General features: G+C 40.0%; 1 protein-coding gene across 17 annotated transcripts in view; it reads left to right on the forward strand.

Moving 5' to 3' along the window:
- The window catches only part of TP63 (tumor protein p63), an 84,581-nt gene that overhangs the window by 63,997 nt on the left and 4,043 nt on the right, over positions 1–16,541 (forward strand). For 4 of the 17 annotated variants that reach the window (XM_072142562.1, XM_072142558.1, XM_072142567.1 and 1 more), the window contains 9 exons: positions 6,311–6,497; positions 6,929–7,044; positions 7,132–7,241; positions 7,376–7,512; positions 7,824–7,909; positions 8,037–8,161; positions 8,509–8,682; positions 15,720–15,877; positions 16,006–16,150. In XM_072142562.1, the coding sequence (XP_071998663.1) occupies positions 6,311–6,497; positions 6,929–7,044; positions 7,132–7,241; positions 7,376–7,512; positions 7,824–7,909; positions 8,037–8,161; positions 8,509–8,682; positions 15,720–15,877; positions 16,006–16,150 (1,238 nt within the window). Of the gene's footprint in view, positions 1–6,310; positions 6,498–6,928; positions 7,045–7,131; positions 7,242–7,375; positions 7,513–7,823; positions 7,910–8,036; positions 8,162–8,508; positions 8,683–10,690; positions 14,250–15,719; positions 15,878–16,005; positions 16,151–16,541 lie in introns of those variants that run through there. The other 13 variants (XM_072142559.1, XM_072142569.1, XM_072142561.1 and 10 more) reach the window with 8 other exon arrangements.

Below are 16,541 nucleotides of genomic sequence, written 5' to 3' on the forward strand. Positions count from 1 at the left end.
GATAAAATGCATGCTATGATCAATAGCATTATAGCTATTAGAAACAGAGGGCCACACATGAGATCATCTCCAACTTCTCCCATAGACAGTGAATGGAGCAGCAGGCCACATGCTTGTCATTGCATTCCATCCCTTTTAGTGGGAAGTCCTGCTCAATGATTAGTACCTATAGCTGTTGGCTATTGAAATCCATTAGTACCACCTGCAGGATTCCTATGCATAGAAGGTTATTAAAAATGAAATTCAGTTTTTCTGCTATCAATCTGCTCAGTGCACCCTTCTATGGAACATGCTTCCTACAGATATGGCATATTCCACTGGATGGATTCCCCTTTACACAGGCCGAGGCAGTGGATGTTCACTTAGATTTTGGCTACTTGATTTTACTTGCTGTTTTTACATGTTTGATCCGTCCAGACCTTTTTTTAAAATGAAAAATGACAGATTTGATTGGTAATTGCATAAAAACATGCAATATCTTAACTTCTGCCCACGCTGTGGCTTGTGACTACAATACAGCAGTCACACGGTTACCTGTCATAGACGGCATGCAGCGCTGCACAGAATTAGCTGTGTACTTTCATGTCATATCCAAGTGTCTCCACAGAGCTTATAGCTTTTCACTTGTACCCTTCCTCTGTTTATTTAGTTGGTTGGCAGTGATGTAACAAGCATAGCCGACTGTATTATGCATTCCTCTTGCTTAATGGACTGAATGGTTTGCCTTTTCAAACACTTCTTTTCTTCCTCCGTCCTGTCCATATATATATAGCCTGAAGGCATACATGCCTGAGAAACTGAAGTATGCAGTTCCCTCCCTCCCAACCTTTTTCTTTTTTCATTTCTGTGTAAACTGAACTATGTTTGACTAGAGGTAGTTATCTGTTTTTTTTCTTATTATTCTTTCTTTTCATTTATACTGGGGCAGCGTGGCTGGAACGTGGCCCAAAACCTCAGGGCGAGGCATAGCCCCCAGGGCAGTCAGCCAGGCAGGAGGTGCTGCAATTACAGGCACACGACAACCCTATCCCTCCCTCCAACTCACACTTGGAAGCGTTAAAGTTTTATCTGAGCTGATATTGTGCAAGCCACAATTGCTATCCCTCTACCTATATGGTAGTAAGAAAGGAGTCAAAATGATTTTCAGTATTCATGGATATAATTAATCAATCTTTGGTTTGTAGGTTACTGTGTTACTAGACCTTGTCCTCCATTATCACAGTCGTAGTCTCATAGAGTGTAAGCTCTTTTGAGGAGGACCCTTATTCCTATTGTTAGTCTGTCCATTTTATTACTCTGTTATGTCTTGTTTTGTCTGTATTTGGAATATGCTGGCACTTTATCGGTGTGATCAGAATGCTAGCCGCAGGTTTCTATGAATTTCTCTGTCCCCAATGGGGCTCACTATCTAATCAACCTATCAGTATGTTTTGGAGTGTGGGAGGAAACTGGAGGCCCTGGAGGAAACCCACGCAAACAGAGTTTCTATATTCTCTAGCAATGACAATAATATTAAAGAATCTACTACAACATACAATTGTTACTATATGGAAAAATATAGGGAAGCTCCTCGAGAAGAGATTGTAAGAGGAACACATTGAGTTCTGCAATGATGGAAAAGTATGCCTTGTTCTCGGCACCATGCATTCACTGGAATCCCTTCACATTAAATATCTGCAGCGTAGACAACAATGTACTGATTTGCTCAAACTCTGCCTGAGGACACGGCTCTTCACCTTCACCTAATCACAGCTAAATGAAGGGAGTGTTTACCACATACAGCGTAGAGATGTACTGCTCTCATATTCTGCCCGCAGGGGCCATATAGTGAGTGGGACATTGCAGGGTGGGGCTAGTCTGCCGTTTAGGAGGGGGGACCTCACCTGTCTGATGTCAACACCTGTGGGTGCGGCCAGGTTGGAATGTGCCGCTCCCAGCACTGGCCGCCCAAGTCATTAATCTGCTGTGACTGACAGGTGGCAGGAGGCAGCATCTCCGCTACAGGCCTACACTGAATAAACACCTCTTCATCCACATTGTACAGCTCGTCATCACTCTATTGACCATTCCAGCTTCACCATCAAGTAGCTATTTAAACAAGTATTTTCTGTATTGAAGACTTCTCCAGCAATTGTACTGTGGAAGCTTTCAATTAGAGGGTCTAAGATAAGTGATAGACTCTATTGTGTCTGTGTCATGTCTTAGGATTTTTCATTTTTAATAATAATGATGAAGCTACAATAACACTGGCCGCCCATTTGTCTCAGTTCTGCCTTTGTATCTAGTGTGCTGACCCCATAGATAACAGCTTTGTTTTGCATATTATTGTATGTCTGGTAAAAATGGACATGTGTAAATCTTTCGGGATACGTTTTCATTTTTCTCTTCTCACATTATCTACTGGGCAGTCGTTATTTCACTTTTACACTTAGACGGACCTCTCTGCCCACTGTGACCTCTGGTAAAGTTCTCTGGATGCTTTACTATAGCCCCAGGCTGTAATGTTCTGCTGTAAGGTGTCTGTAATGAAGCTTTATTGATAATCCTTGGTCCCATTACAGCAAAAAATTTTGAAACTTTAATTGTCACTGGGGCAAATAAATTTTTTGTCTGTTACTACAATTCTAAAATATACATTTTCTACTTGCATATAAATTCAACTTGGGTTCCAAAGGTTTGTTCTTATCTTGTATGTAACCCAGGAACTGCCTATATAGGGTTCTAGGAATGAGCAGTGCTTTACATCTGGAAGAGTTTCCTTCCATTAGGAGATATTGGGCCACAACCATAAACCGATCTTATTCCAGCATCCATTTTATCTGCTTTTATTGCACAAAACATGTAATCTGAATATATGAACAGTTTTACGCAGAAGGCACAGTCCAGACGGTTCCATTTACAATGCAGAGCCCAAACTGAAGCGTATATGGCTGCTATACATACTTGAGGATAATGGGACTATTTTTCATGTATTTCAGATAAAATGAACTAGAAACTAGAACTAGAAGCTGTCTTTTTTTCTTAAGAAAGCAGACAGGTGTCACTGGCACGCATGTACATTGATGCCAAGGCTCAGAAGGCAGGTGGTGCATGTAGGGTCACATTCTTTGGAATGTTCTTCTAAATTGTGTTATTAATGTACCCAAATCTGCTGCTGTTCTCCCTATTGGCCTACCTGAAGCCTGCGTATTCAAACATGACATTGCAAGTGAACCTGAAAACAAGGAGTTGAATAGAAATGGCATGCCAGGTAATATGATCCCGGATTGCAGCAATAAGAATACTGGATATCACTTGCAAGACATATTTCCCCAGGCTATAGTTTTTACTGTTTGTTCTTATTTACCCGCGCATACAGAATCATTGGGTAGGAGCTGCCATGGGTATTTAGAGGCTTTTAAAGTGGATTAGTTTAGGTCACCAGTCATATTTCTAATACAAAGAAACTTTAGAGGTGGTTAGAATATAGCAACTGTATGGAAAGTCAGGCAAGCATCACTTCTGTGATGTGGCTGGAGGGTCATGTAGTATTTCTAATGTACACATTGCCGATGTGCTTACCACAACAGCTATTTCTAATATACCAATGTACAGAGGGCTAATGGTAAAGACTGAAACTGAGACAGCAGAGACTACTAGGGAAAATGCTAGATCCCAAAAATGTATCTTTAGATTAAATGCAGTATTTATGGGAAAAAACTGAGGTGACGATAATGTGGCTGCTCTAGAACCATGCCGGGCAGCACATCCAATATTTTAGTAGATCACAACAATTAGCGTTTTGCAATCTTTACTAGTGAGGGTCTTTATCAGGTGGCATTCATTTCTTCAAATATTCAGATCTGCATCTTTGCATCAGTTCTACCATCTGTTTTGAAGGTTAAAAAAAATTTCATGTTAAGTGAAATGTGAATGCGGTTTAGAGAGGTTTGACAATAGCTCCTGGCCACTGGCAGACATTGAATGATACTTTATTCTCACTGGATATAAGCTATTGAACATGTAATCCAACGTGCCTGATCCCTTTCCCCCTTGACTTGGTTTGGAAGAGTTATGGCCGACATTCAACTTTTTGTTTGGCCACTATAATGGGGACTCCTGGCATCTCCACTTCACAGCTTATTGCTGGGCTCCCTAAGCACCAATCTAGTGGTCATACTTGTACTGCAGTTGAGTCCCATTCAAGTGAATGGAAGAGAGCTACAGTATCCAGGTGTGGCCACTACACAGTGTACGGTGTAGACTTCCGATTTTTGGCAAAGAGATTAAGGGTCTGGAATAGAGCATCCTATGCCAATGATAAGCTCAGGATCTACTTTAACGCTTATATGAATGTGAGGTTTCATATACTCTATGATGTATACTATTCTTTACTGAAAAACTTTTAACCATGCTTTTTTAATGCATCTGAGTTTATTTTGTGAATATTGTGTGTACTAATATAGCTCTTCTCTCAAGTTGCAAGAAGGAAGTAAAAATCACCTCTTTCGCAACACATATTTTAAATGTATTTATCTCCTGGCAGCATTTGGTGTATCCGCAGGCTACTTGAAGCTATTGTGTATCAATCACCTGCCTGAGGGCACAAGACATATTGCACAATGTCTCCTAGTAAATTCTGAGGTAGCCATACTATAGTGTTTCTAAACTGTGGATACTATAGAGCAGTGATGGCGAACCTTATAGCGGCCGAGTGCCCAAACTGCAACCCAATACCCCCCTTATTTATTGTGAGGTGCCAACCAAAAATGAAAGCAGTAACTTTTTGTTTCATATTGGCCTCCTGCATCATTTTAGCTTCTTTCTAGTGTCCCTCTGTACACAGAGAATCGTAGGGCCCGCAGAAATCCTCCAAAGATAATTCGGCCCTGTCTACTCATTCTCCCTCTTCCTACATTCCCAAGTAGTGAAGTAAGTATCACTTAAATATATGAATGAAAGCAGCATTTTTTAAGTTGCTTGGAACTGCAGGAAGATTCTTTGAGTCCTGTCTAGCGTGCTTGGGTGATGGCCCGGGTGCCCACAGAAAGGGCTCTGAGTGCCACCTCTGGCACCCGTGCCATAGGTTCGCCATCACTGCTATAGAGTATATGAGCGACTAGTATACAGGCTTCATGTCATCTAGAAGCTTCCCTGAGCTCCTAGTATACAGGCTTCATGCCATCTAGAGGCTTCCCTGAGCTCCTAGTATACGCATGCCATCTAGAGGCTTCGCTGAGCTCCTAGTATACAGGCTTCATGTCATCTAGAGGCTTCCCTGAGCTCCTAGTATACGCATGCCATCTAGAGGCTTCGCTGAGCTCCTAGTATACAGGCTTCATGTCTTCAAGAGGCTTCCCTGAGCTCCTAGTATACAGGCTTCATGTCATCTAGAGGCTTCCCTGAGCTCCTAGTATACAGGCTTCATGTCATCTAGAGGCTTCCCTGAGCTCCTAGTATACAGGCTTCATGTCATCTAGAGGCTTCCCTGAGCTCCTAGTATACAGGCTTCATGTCATCTAGAGGCTTCCCTGAGCTCCTAGTATACAGGCTTCATGTCATCTAGAGGCTTCCCTGAGCTCCTAGTATACAGGCTTCATGTCATCTAGAGGCTTCCCTGAGCTCCTAGTATACAGGCTTCATGTCATCTAGAGGCTTCCCTGAGCTCCTAGTATACAGGCTTCATGCCATCTAGAGGCTTCGCTGAGCTCCTAGTATACAGGCTTCATGTCATCTAGAGGCTTCCCTGAGCTCCTAGTATACAGGCGTCATGCCATCTAGAGGCTTCCCTGAGCTCCTAGTATACAGGCATCATGTCATCTAGAGGCTTCCCTGAGCTCCTAGTATACAGGCTTCATGTCTTCTAGATGCTTCCCTGAGCCTCTAGTATACAGGCTTCAGGGTATGAAGAAGTATTAGAAGGATCACAGTCTTTTCTGCTATTTAGTGAGAAAATGGAATAGTAATTATTGTTTAGTTAATCCACAAATCTAATCCTGTTAGTGCTGCTCCCTACCAACACCTGGTTACCTGACAATACTGTTTCCTATTGCTCATCTGTTTGTTTTGTGGGCTTATGAGATTGAAAATGGTGTTAATCTTATTGTTGATAATTTTATGATCTCAGGGATATGGTGAATTACAATATGTAGTCTGAATGTCTTACCAGTTCAATGAGTTGTATGAGAACAAGACAAGTTTGGGGATTAAGTATTACCACACCTATAGTAGGCACAGCGGCAGAATTTCAAATAACCAAAGATGTATTTTCTTGAAGCAGCATTTTGTGGTAACTCTCCATTTTGTAATTTTTTTTTTTTTTTTTTTTTAGTATTCCACAGACCTTAAGAAGCTCTACTGCCAAATAGCAAAGACCTGTCCAATTCAGATCAAAGTGATGACACCACCACCACAAGGAGCTGTTATACGGGCAATGCCAGTCTACAAGAAGGCTGAACATGTCACGGAAGTTGTAAAGCGATGCCCAAACCATGAGCTCAGCCGAGAATTTAATGAGGGTATGATGTAAAAGATACAATACTAGAACTCAGGATTGGAATCTGGCTAATTTCTTCCAGGAGGTTGTATGTGATACTATAGTTTGGCACATTTAATAATGGCATCTTATATTACTAAAAAACTGAAATCATGTAGTTCTCATCTTGGAAAAACTCTTTGAGGCTCCATACACACGCCCTTATGGAGGGTAGTGAATACAGACACACAATTTGCAAACCTTTCATGGCCCCCATAGAAGTGTCTCACCTCGCCACGACTGAGCTGGGCTCTCAGCTTCTCTATGGAGCTGGCCACCCAGCTTTCTCAGGGGAGGCACAAGGAGTGGCCTTTCTGGCCGTGTGCATGAGTCCTAGGGTAGTATTTAATATCAGACATTCAGTGGACTTCTAGAATCACAAGTAACATTTGTTTCCCTTTTTTTAATTTATAGGTCAATTGGCACCAGCAAGTCACCTGATAAGGGTGGAGGGTAACAGCCATGCACAATATGTAGAAGATCACATTACTGGGCGACAGAGTGTCCTGGTGCCCTATGAGCCTCCACAGGTAGGACACCTCTCTTGTTCAATACAAGGGTGTGTAAAAGCGCACCTTATCAGAGTTATAATTGTTTTCTGTTCTATATACATTTAGGTTGGCACAGAATTTACAACGATATTGTATAATTTTATGTGCAACAGCAGTTGTGTTGGAGGAATGAATCGTCGGCCAATTCTGATCATTGTAACTCTGGAAACTAGAGAGTAAGTATCTGGATACATCTCTCAGCAAGCATTCGTGACTGTGGTGTTGTGAGACTCATCTCGCTGACAAATCTCCTCACCACGTCAAGCGTCTTTGTGAAAAGGTTTAATAGACTTTCTTTGAATTTTCTCAGTGGTCAAGTACTTGGACGCAGGTGTTTTGAGGCTCGAATTTGTGCCTGTCCAGGCAGAGACAGAAAGGCAGATGAGGACAGTATCCGGAAACAGCAAGTCACAGATGGCACAAAAAATGGAGAAGGTATGAAGGAATGTAAGTTTATTCTTTGTAGATGGTCTTATTTCACTGTCTGTATTATGGCTGCAGTTCTCAGATATCCTCAAGGCCTTCTGAACTAAACTTGTAGCAAACAGTCTATGATGATCTACCTTGTTACTACATCCATAGTACAGACACCAAAATACTGTTACAGCTGCCATTTAGCAGCCATAATACTAGTGACCTGTACTGTGGCATATATCAGATGGCTAATATGTATGAATGGTCACAGCATAGTCTTACACATATAGTATCGCAATGTGACCCATAAAATGCTTCAATATCATTGTGCCGTTATTTTACAGCAGCGTTTCGACAGACCACACATGGTATTCAGATGACGTCGGTGAAAAAGCGAAGGTTACCAGATGATGAGGTCTTATACCTACCAGTAAGTCTTACGTTATTCCATTCTGCTCAATCCATGGCCAATAAATTCCATAAGAGGTCATCTATACTAAGACAACCCTTGTAAATGTAGAATATTCTAGCCTTCACGTTGGCCCTTGTAATTTTAGGTAAAAGGCCGGGAGATCTATGAAACCTTGTTGAAGATTAAAGAATCTCTTGAGCTCATGCAGTACATTCCACAACATACCATTGAGACGTACAGACAGCAACAGCAGCATTTACTGCAGAAACAGTAAGTATATAGCCATACAAGACAAGTCAAAGGCAAATCTGGTTGTGTGCTTTGGTACAGGAGAGATTTTTGCATGTTTTATAGTTACTTATAACATCACTGCTTTTTCTATTTTATTTTATATTTAACCCCCACATTGTTATGTAGTAATATATTAAGTAGTTTTTGCCATAACGTTTTACCCAGAAATGCAAATACCAGATTTGTTCCCATTTGTTTAGGGAGGATTGGCCATGTTAGGACATATATAGTTATTCATAGAATAAAATATCCAAGCTTCCTGGGATAGAGGTAGTTTTCTTCGACTTGGCTTTAAAACTCTTAATACATGACATTAAATTGCTTAGGGACAGAAGCCTCCAAAGCAACATGCCTGGCCCCCGAAATACAGGGAGGAGTGACATCTTCTCCAGACATCAATGGCAAAAAAGAATGCCGAGCAGCCCCAACTACATGGAACACAATCTAAAGTATTCTCCAGTAGAACAAGATGTCAGAGACGAAAATTACCTAAATGAACGGTACAACTTCACTACCATCTTTTAATCTGTGTTAATTCACCATAATATGCAAATATAGGTGATCCATGGAAGTTCTGGCTCCGTACTATAGGATGTAGGAATAGGAGATCTTGTTTTATGTGTATTCTGTATGTAGCACTTCTATTAAAATTGTAAGATGTATATATTAAAATTGGTCCTGGCAAGGGAATAGAAAGGGGGGGGGGTGCATATCACAAGCTTTATCAGTTGTAAATATACACTAGTGGCAGCTATATCAGATCCTTGTTAGAGGAAAGCAGAGGTAACTTTCTAGATAATAGTAATTCACTGTTAACTATCTGAAGAATAGTTTTTAGGTTTTTTTTTTCTGAAGCTTTCCCCCTTTTTTGCACTCCTGGATTTTCATTCTTGTTGGAATATGAATGGAAGCAGGGGCTTCATTTTTGGGGGACAGGAAAGGTGCATTAAGTGTCAACATATACACTACATGACATATAATCATGCAGACCTAAAACCTCCTTAGAAAAACACTGGTGGTGCATTTTCGAGGACTTTCAGCCTAACAATAAACCATATACACACACTTTTTTTATAGCAACAGAGAAACATTTGGTGTGAACCAGAACCTTTCTGACCACCGACCTGCTTGGGTTTTTAACTTAATATATTAATCATTATGTACTGTTAAAAGTTGAATTTCCTTAGAATATTGCTCATTGGTGAAGAGTTGCATGCTTAGGGTTTAAGCAGAGCTGTTATACCCCTGTGGTATACTCTCAGTAAGACTATATGGTCTGGAGAAATGTTGAGAGTCCTTTCAAGATTGTCACAGTACTAGATACTCCTTTCTCAGCTCTTCTTTCAAGTCTACCATTTTGCATGTCGCATTTCTTTTAATGTGTTTCCTTTGTTTTTCTTCCCTAACTCCCCCCCCCCCTCCCCCCTTTACCTTTGTGATCACAGAGTGACTGCTAAAATTACAGCTCACCCACAAAGGTATCAAAACCTGCATGGCTCATTGTACCATTAAGGTGTTGATGCTTTGTTCCTTTATGTCAGTGTTTGCAGGGTGCTGTGGGTTTTCTGCACACCTGTTTTCTATATACCATGTAAATAGCGTTTCAGCAGATGGAATGGGAGAAATGAACTGATATAAAGAATATAATATATGATACATATTATATGTAGTCAGACGGTGAAGTCACTTCTCTTTATTGAAAACATAAGTGTTTATGATGTGTGAGGAGGTCAGAAGGCACTACGCTACCTATAGTGTATGGGCACCTGAAATAGTAACGTATAGCCTGTAGATCTCCCTTCTGAGAGGTAGAGACTATACAGTAGAACAGTAACGTAGCCAATGTAACAGGATGAAGACTTATTAGAAAACACAGATAGCATCCTAATAATAAGTGTCCGCATCTCTCCCCATCATAATGGCTGTTTTGTGTAATTGTATGCCTGACTTGCTGATAATTTCAACTTGAGGCATTAAGATTGTTTTGTTACTGGAGGCATATCAAGATGGAATTGTAGGAGGAAGCATTATGTTTCATTCTACCTTAAGCATGCGGCTTGTCCTGCTATTGGCTTGGATTTCAGGAAATTACAGAGCTGGCACGTGTTGTAATCCCAACATTGTAAGCCTTTGTTTTTAGATCTTTGTGGTACACTTGCACTCTCACGTCCATTTTCCCAGAAAGGCAATATTGTATGAATATTTGTTTGATGCGTGCCAATTCTAACAGAATAATGGATAGCCTAATACATTTTCACACCTGGCCAAGGGGTACACACTATTAAGAGGAGCATGTTCTACTTTGCTGTCCTCAGTTCACTTCTTAATGGCAGGATCTTTTTAGATTACTAAAAAAAAAAAGTAGGCGTTCCTAGTGGTAACATGGATTCTACTACCTTTTCTATCCTTTTAGTATGTCACACTTTGGTCATAGTGGTGTCATTGCACTTTCCATCTCTTTATCGTCTTCATCTTTTCTTCTTTTCTTCTCTGCTTTCTTCTTTACAGTCTCCTATCTGCCTGTTTCCGGAATGAACTTATGGAACCTCGGGGAGAACCTCTGAAAGACAAAGATGCCTTCCCAAAACACTCAACATTCCCCCACCTTGCAATGTTTCCATAGACTAGTCCTCATTCTGCTATGCTGTAGGACAATTCTTCATGGAGCCACTGTAGGAAGATGGCCTCTATATGACAATATAATACAATTCTACAGCTTTAATTTATTGCACTTCATTTTACACTGTTTAATTAACTATTATAAAAGGGAACTTGTCGCATTGAATGGTATCTAGTCAGTGGACAGAATGTTATAGAGCAGGAGTAACTGTTGTGCTGTGGACAGTCTGTGTAAGTGTACCTACAAAGATCATTGAGCTGGACCCCCACTCCCTGAGCTCAGAAAGGACGGACACATTTTATCTGCCAGGTTCAAGGAGCCCCAGTTTGACACTGCAGGTCAGCTTAAACTATTATTTAGAAGATTTAGAAACATTTCTTGTGTATCATACCAAAACATTACTTTTACCCACTGTGATTGTCAATTGAGGTGCTCACTGGCCCCTTGTTGTGTTTGAAAGTATAACACATCCTTCTTTACCTAGTTATGGAGCTGGGTACACATTTCATATAATATCTGTCATTTGGGGTCTTTTTACATCAGAGTGACAGCATTCATTTTGATGAAGTAATGTTTAGACTTTGCAGCATTTTTATTTTACTATTTATATTATGTTCAACATTTCCTAGAATTATTGCCTACACTACATGCTTCTTAGTCTTGTGATAGGGGTATGCCATTTGGGGATTCCAGAAATCCGAATAATCACTGTCCAGCTCTGATGTCAATAGTTCCTCCTAGGTGTCCTTTGAGGGAACCTGTCACCAGACATTAACCCATTAAACAACTGACCCTCTTAGGTAGGGTATGAAATGTACCTTCTATAATCTCTGTCTTTTACCTATAAAAAAAATCTTCCCTAAAATGATGTGAAAATGAGCTGAGAAGAGTCATATTTTCCTGATATGAGTTAAGTTTGAAGGCTGCATGGGGATTGTGACTTCTGATGCCCCTATCTTTTGTTCTATAATACCGACATGCCTTTGGTTTCATATAGAAGATAAGAACCATATTCTTAAGATCGCATCAAGTTTGTGGTTCTGTGATCTACCAAACCTGAGATACAGGTAGTTAAAGACATAGGGGCAGATGTATTTCTTGGCGTACCATCCCTTTTATTCATGAATCTATCAACTGTGATGTTTAAAGTACACCAGAAAGATTAGGTTATGGCCCACTAGACACTTCCAAAATGTGCACTAGAATTAATGGATTCAACACAGTGGAGCATTAATCACATTTATCAACCACAAAAGCAAGAATCTGTTGTATAAAAATGTTGTAAACGAAGACCGCTAAAAAGAAGTGCAAAGTATGACTAGAGCCTTATATTTATCATCTAACATCAGGCACTTTGTTGAATCTGGGGAAGCACAAGATTGTCTAGTCTAACTGTGTACTGTCTTGTTTTACAACACTACACAAAAATCTGTACATAAAGATCCAATTACCACCGTTTTAAATGTCAATATAGATTGTTTATCTCACAGAACCAGAATCCTGTTGTGATCTAATATATGAGGCCAAAAATGATTTTAGATGCTATAGAACCAAAGATGAGGTGCAACTGATAAGTGATGCCGCCTGCAGCTTCTAAACTTGATTCATCTCAGGCAAAACATGATTATTCTCTTATTTCAGGGAAACTGCCACCACAAATGTACCTATAAAGGCAGAACGGGTGGTAGGTGCATGTATTGGACGTGAGGTTAGCCCTTTTTAGAGTTAATCCTCAGGTCCCCCTCTTTGTTCCTCCTACCTTGACATCGCTGTGCTCCCTCGTCTGAAAAGTCGGCGTTCTGTGCAAGCGGAGAACTCCGGCTTCTTGGACGAAGGCGCGCAGTTCGACGTAGCTGCGTGCCGAAGATGTCAGGGTAGGAGAAACAAAGAGGCTACTGGGGCATGGAGTACCAGCGTTGTGTAGCCTTGTGTCCGGCTACTCCACGCCCCAGTAGCCTCTTTAGAAAATTTACATATTAGGGCAATAAAGATTTAAAAAAGATAGCAGTGACGTGAGGATTAACTCTAAAAAGGCCCATACAGCCACCTACCACCCGTTCTACCTTTTTATAGGTAGATTTGTGGTGGTAGGCTCCTTTAACATGACCTTTTTTATGGGTAAGGTTTGCACATAAAAGAGAGATTTTTTTTTTTTTTTTTTTTTTTTTTTTAGATCGGTCATTTCATACTTTACCTGAGCAAGTTAGAAGTTTGGTGTAAATTACCTTTAATGAACGTTCATATATTAAGGAAGTGAATCCTTTGTGGGGATCTGTGTGTTTCTAAATGCATGACCTCTGTCTATAGGCTCATATTTGGGCAATGATGCTAATACAAATTATTGCCAGAGCTAAGCTGCTAGACATTTGTATGCAACCAGATGAGGGGGTCATACTTTGTGTTAGGACATCCTGATATCTGAATGGAGTGTGAGATGAGTTGCTTGTGTGCTTTTTTTTCCTAATGTGATTGTTCTTACAAGCTATGTAGCTTATTATTAAGGGACTCAAGCGTGGATCTGTCATTGTGGCAGATGATGCGCCTTCTATCCTGTCCTTTTTAGTGGCAGATGTTTCTGGATTGCTGTTTGTATTACTTGTGTCTCTTTGAGCAGGTCTCAATTGTATACATTTATTTTTTTATCGTGTTTTACTCATTTCAAATTTTAAAAAATGTAAAACACTGGCAAAATACATATTTGTGAATGCTGGACATGTGAGATTTTGTGCAACTGCTGCTGGACAGATATAGGCTATATATGCACTTTTAGGGTTAAGATGCATTCATTTTAGACCTTGGGTGGACGGTATTGATGAGTTAGTTGTATCTATTTGACAAAACTGAATTGTATGCATAGGGTTACATGAACATCTTGTTTTGAATATTGCTAATATTTTATGGCTATAAAATGTACTTTGATTGCTATAGACTTTGTATAACATCCCTGGATCCATCATTACACCAAAATGCTGTTTAGTTACAAAGAGATACCTGGAAATGGCAAACTATTGAAGAAAACTCATTTACAATATCTATTTAATATGATTGGGAGTTTGGGAATGTTATACTATCGAGCAAATAGGAATGGGAATACTGACTTATTATGTCAGACACAAGCCATGTAGTGGTGCATTTTTGTATTTGTCACTTGTATTGTTAAAACCCCTGGAAAAAGTATCATTGTTACAATATTTCTATCATGTTATTACTAAGGTTGACAATGGATTGTATGCGTTGAACATGCTGTGCTTTCTTTTATTTTGTCACCGCTCTAAAAAAAGAAATAAAAATGTGATCTTGTATAAAATTTGGAAAATGTTCTTTTTCTTTTTTTCTTTTTTTTTTTATTTGGACACATTCCTCTGGGTTTCCCCTTGGCAACCTCCTGAATCGCTGCTTCCAGTGGCTGCATGTCCTAAATTGCCAATAAATATTTATACTTGTTTATCTTGGACATCGGATGTCGTTTTCTTCCAGTTCCTGTTCTCTTTCATGTACTTAATCCATTATTGTCTTCAGGTCAATAATACAAGCACATCCGTGTAGCTGCCTGTACTCACCCCCCAACACTAGAACTGCCTAGATTGTGGGCATCATAACTCTTGTTATGTTAGAATAAGATTATATTATTTTAAGAGAACAGTTGTCTTTGTGAAAACATAATGATGACTTCACCATAAAGGAAATTGCTATTCGGCTTCTGTTTCTAAGGTGTTCATTTTGCCGAACATCTTAAAGGGGTTACCCAGTGGGTGGAGGCGGGGGGGGGGGGTGAGAAATTACTCATTAAAATAAAGTGATCTCTCACCTCTTGCTGGGTCCCTGGTGGTCTCAATACAAAGTAAAATACCTACTCTGCAAATTTGTGCTTGATGCTGGGGCCCAGTAAGCACCTGAAGACTATTCACTCATTGAACAAACCATTTAAGTGTGATGTAGCTTTCTTGGGCTTGACAATTTTTTATTGTACATAAGATCAACAAAGCAAAATTTAGGTAGAACATTTATTTTCAGATTGACTTGCTTTTTGATCGTGTAACTTTCCCCTTTGAAAGTTTAATTTGAAAACTTAAGCTGACATACAATAGAATACAAGAATAGCTGTGTGTATTACAAATAGCTACTAAAGATGGGTGTCCCAAGGTGGTGTTTAGCCATAGACAATCAGAACATAAGAAGTGGTACAGACCCTTCTAAGTCTTGCTTGTATGTGCTCCAACTGTTGAGACCACATTTCTAATGCCCATATTCTGTAATAAAAGATGATTCATAAGTTTTTGGATGAAATCATACTCCGCTCTGTAATTAGTCATTCCATCATTGTCAGCAATAGCCTGTAATGCACCATAGATCTTTCTTCATAATCAAAACAGCAATGAACGAAGTCTGGAATCTGAGTTGTGTAACAAAATCTTTAGGTCCTGCAGCCAGCGCCTCAGGCTGTATGCTCACCACCTCCTCCGCTTGGCTTGATGCCGTATACCTGGAGGGTGAGAGTGATCCTATCTCTTCACATACCTGCCCGGAAGATGTGTTCACTGATACTGGAATGATGGAGTCAGGGGGGAAAAAATCACTTCTTCCTCATAGGAACTTAAAAATAGAAATTCTGGACTTTTCCAGAGATTTGTGTGAGTTGGGTTGGATATGCACACAGCAAGAAGATGAATAGCCTAATTTATGAAGACCATTTTGTCCTTAGTGATGGAAAGCACTATATCATCTGTGTCCAGAATCTGCCCCATGGTGGCGGAAGATCATGAAATGAATGTGACCTGTTATTTATTCTATGGACAATGTTCTTTCCTATAAAATCTGTAGAAGTGGGATTTAAACAAGAAATGAACGTTCATATTTGCAAGTAACATACCTTAATATTTGTTATCTTCTAACATTTGGGTTTTTGTACCTCTGCAGATCATCATTACAAGGGCAGCCGTCCTTTGGCTCTGCATCTCCTCCCCTCAGCAAGATGAACAGTATGAACAAGTTACCATCAGTCAGTCAGCTGATGAACCCTCAGCAGAGAAATTCCCTTACTCCTAATGCCATGTCTGATGGCATGGGATCGAACAGTAAGTATATTCTTAACACGATTGTCCCAATAACATAGCACTGGCCCTTATCTGTTTTTTTGAAAATGAATCATATTATCTATCAGACTATGATCTATCACCAAAATGATGTGTCTTCTTGTTACTAGTTCCCATGATGAGTGCGCACATGCCAATGGCCGGTGATCTCAATGGACTGAGCCCCCCACAAACGCTACCACCTTCCCTATCCATGACCTCTACATCACACTGTACTCCTCCTCCTCCATATCCAACAGACTGTAGTATCTCCAGGTAAGGGCACAAAAAATACCAATCGTCCTACTACTGGTTGTGGTACTATGTCACTTCTATGTAACCAGATAGCATAAGACAGCTCCTGCTATCCACCTTCTAGGGAGGTTTATGGAATTCTCTACTATTAGGCATTGGTTACGTGCAAATAAGAATGAATCTAATGAGTCAAATGTGCAACATTTCTTATCAGCTTTTAAATCCTCATGTATTCTGGAAAATCTGAACTTGAATGATTTATTCTGATGGAGAGTTTCCACTTTCAGGTTCTTGCTGATTCTTTTATTGTTGGATTTCTATGCATTATGCTTCACTCTATTTAGACCATATTGGTTCTCTATATGTTGTATAACCACAGTTTGCATGTCTATAATTAACTTAAGCGTAGTTA

The sequence above is a fragment of the Engystomops pustulosus genome, chromosome 3, assembly GCF_040894005.1.
Source record: "Engystomops pustulosus chromosome 3, aEngPut4.maternal, whole genome shotgun sequence".
NCBI classification, from domain to species: domain Eukaryota; kingdom Metazoa; phylum Chordata; class Amphibia; order Anura; family Leptodactylidae; genus Engystomops; species Engystomops pustulosus.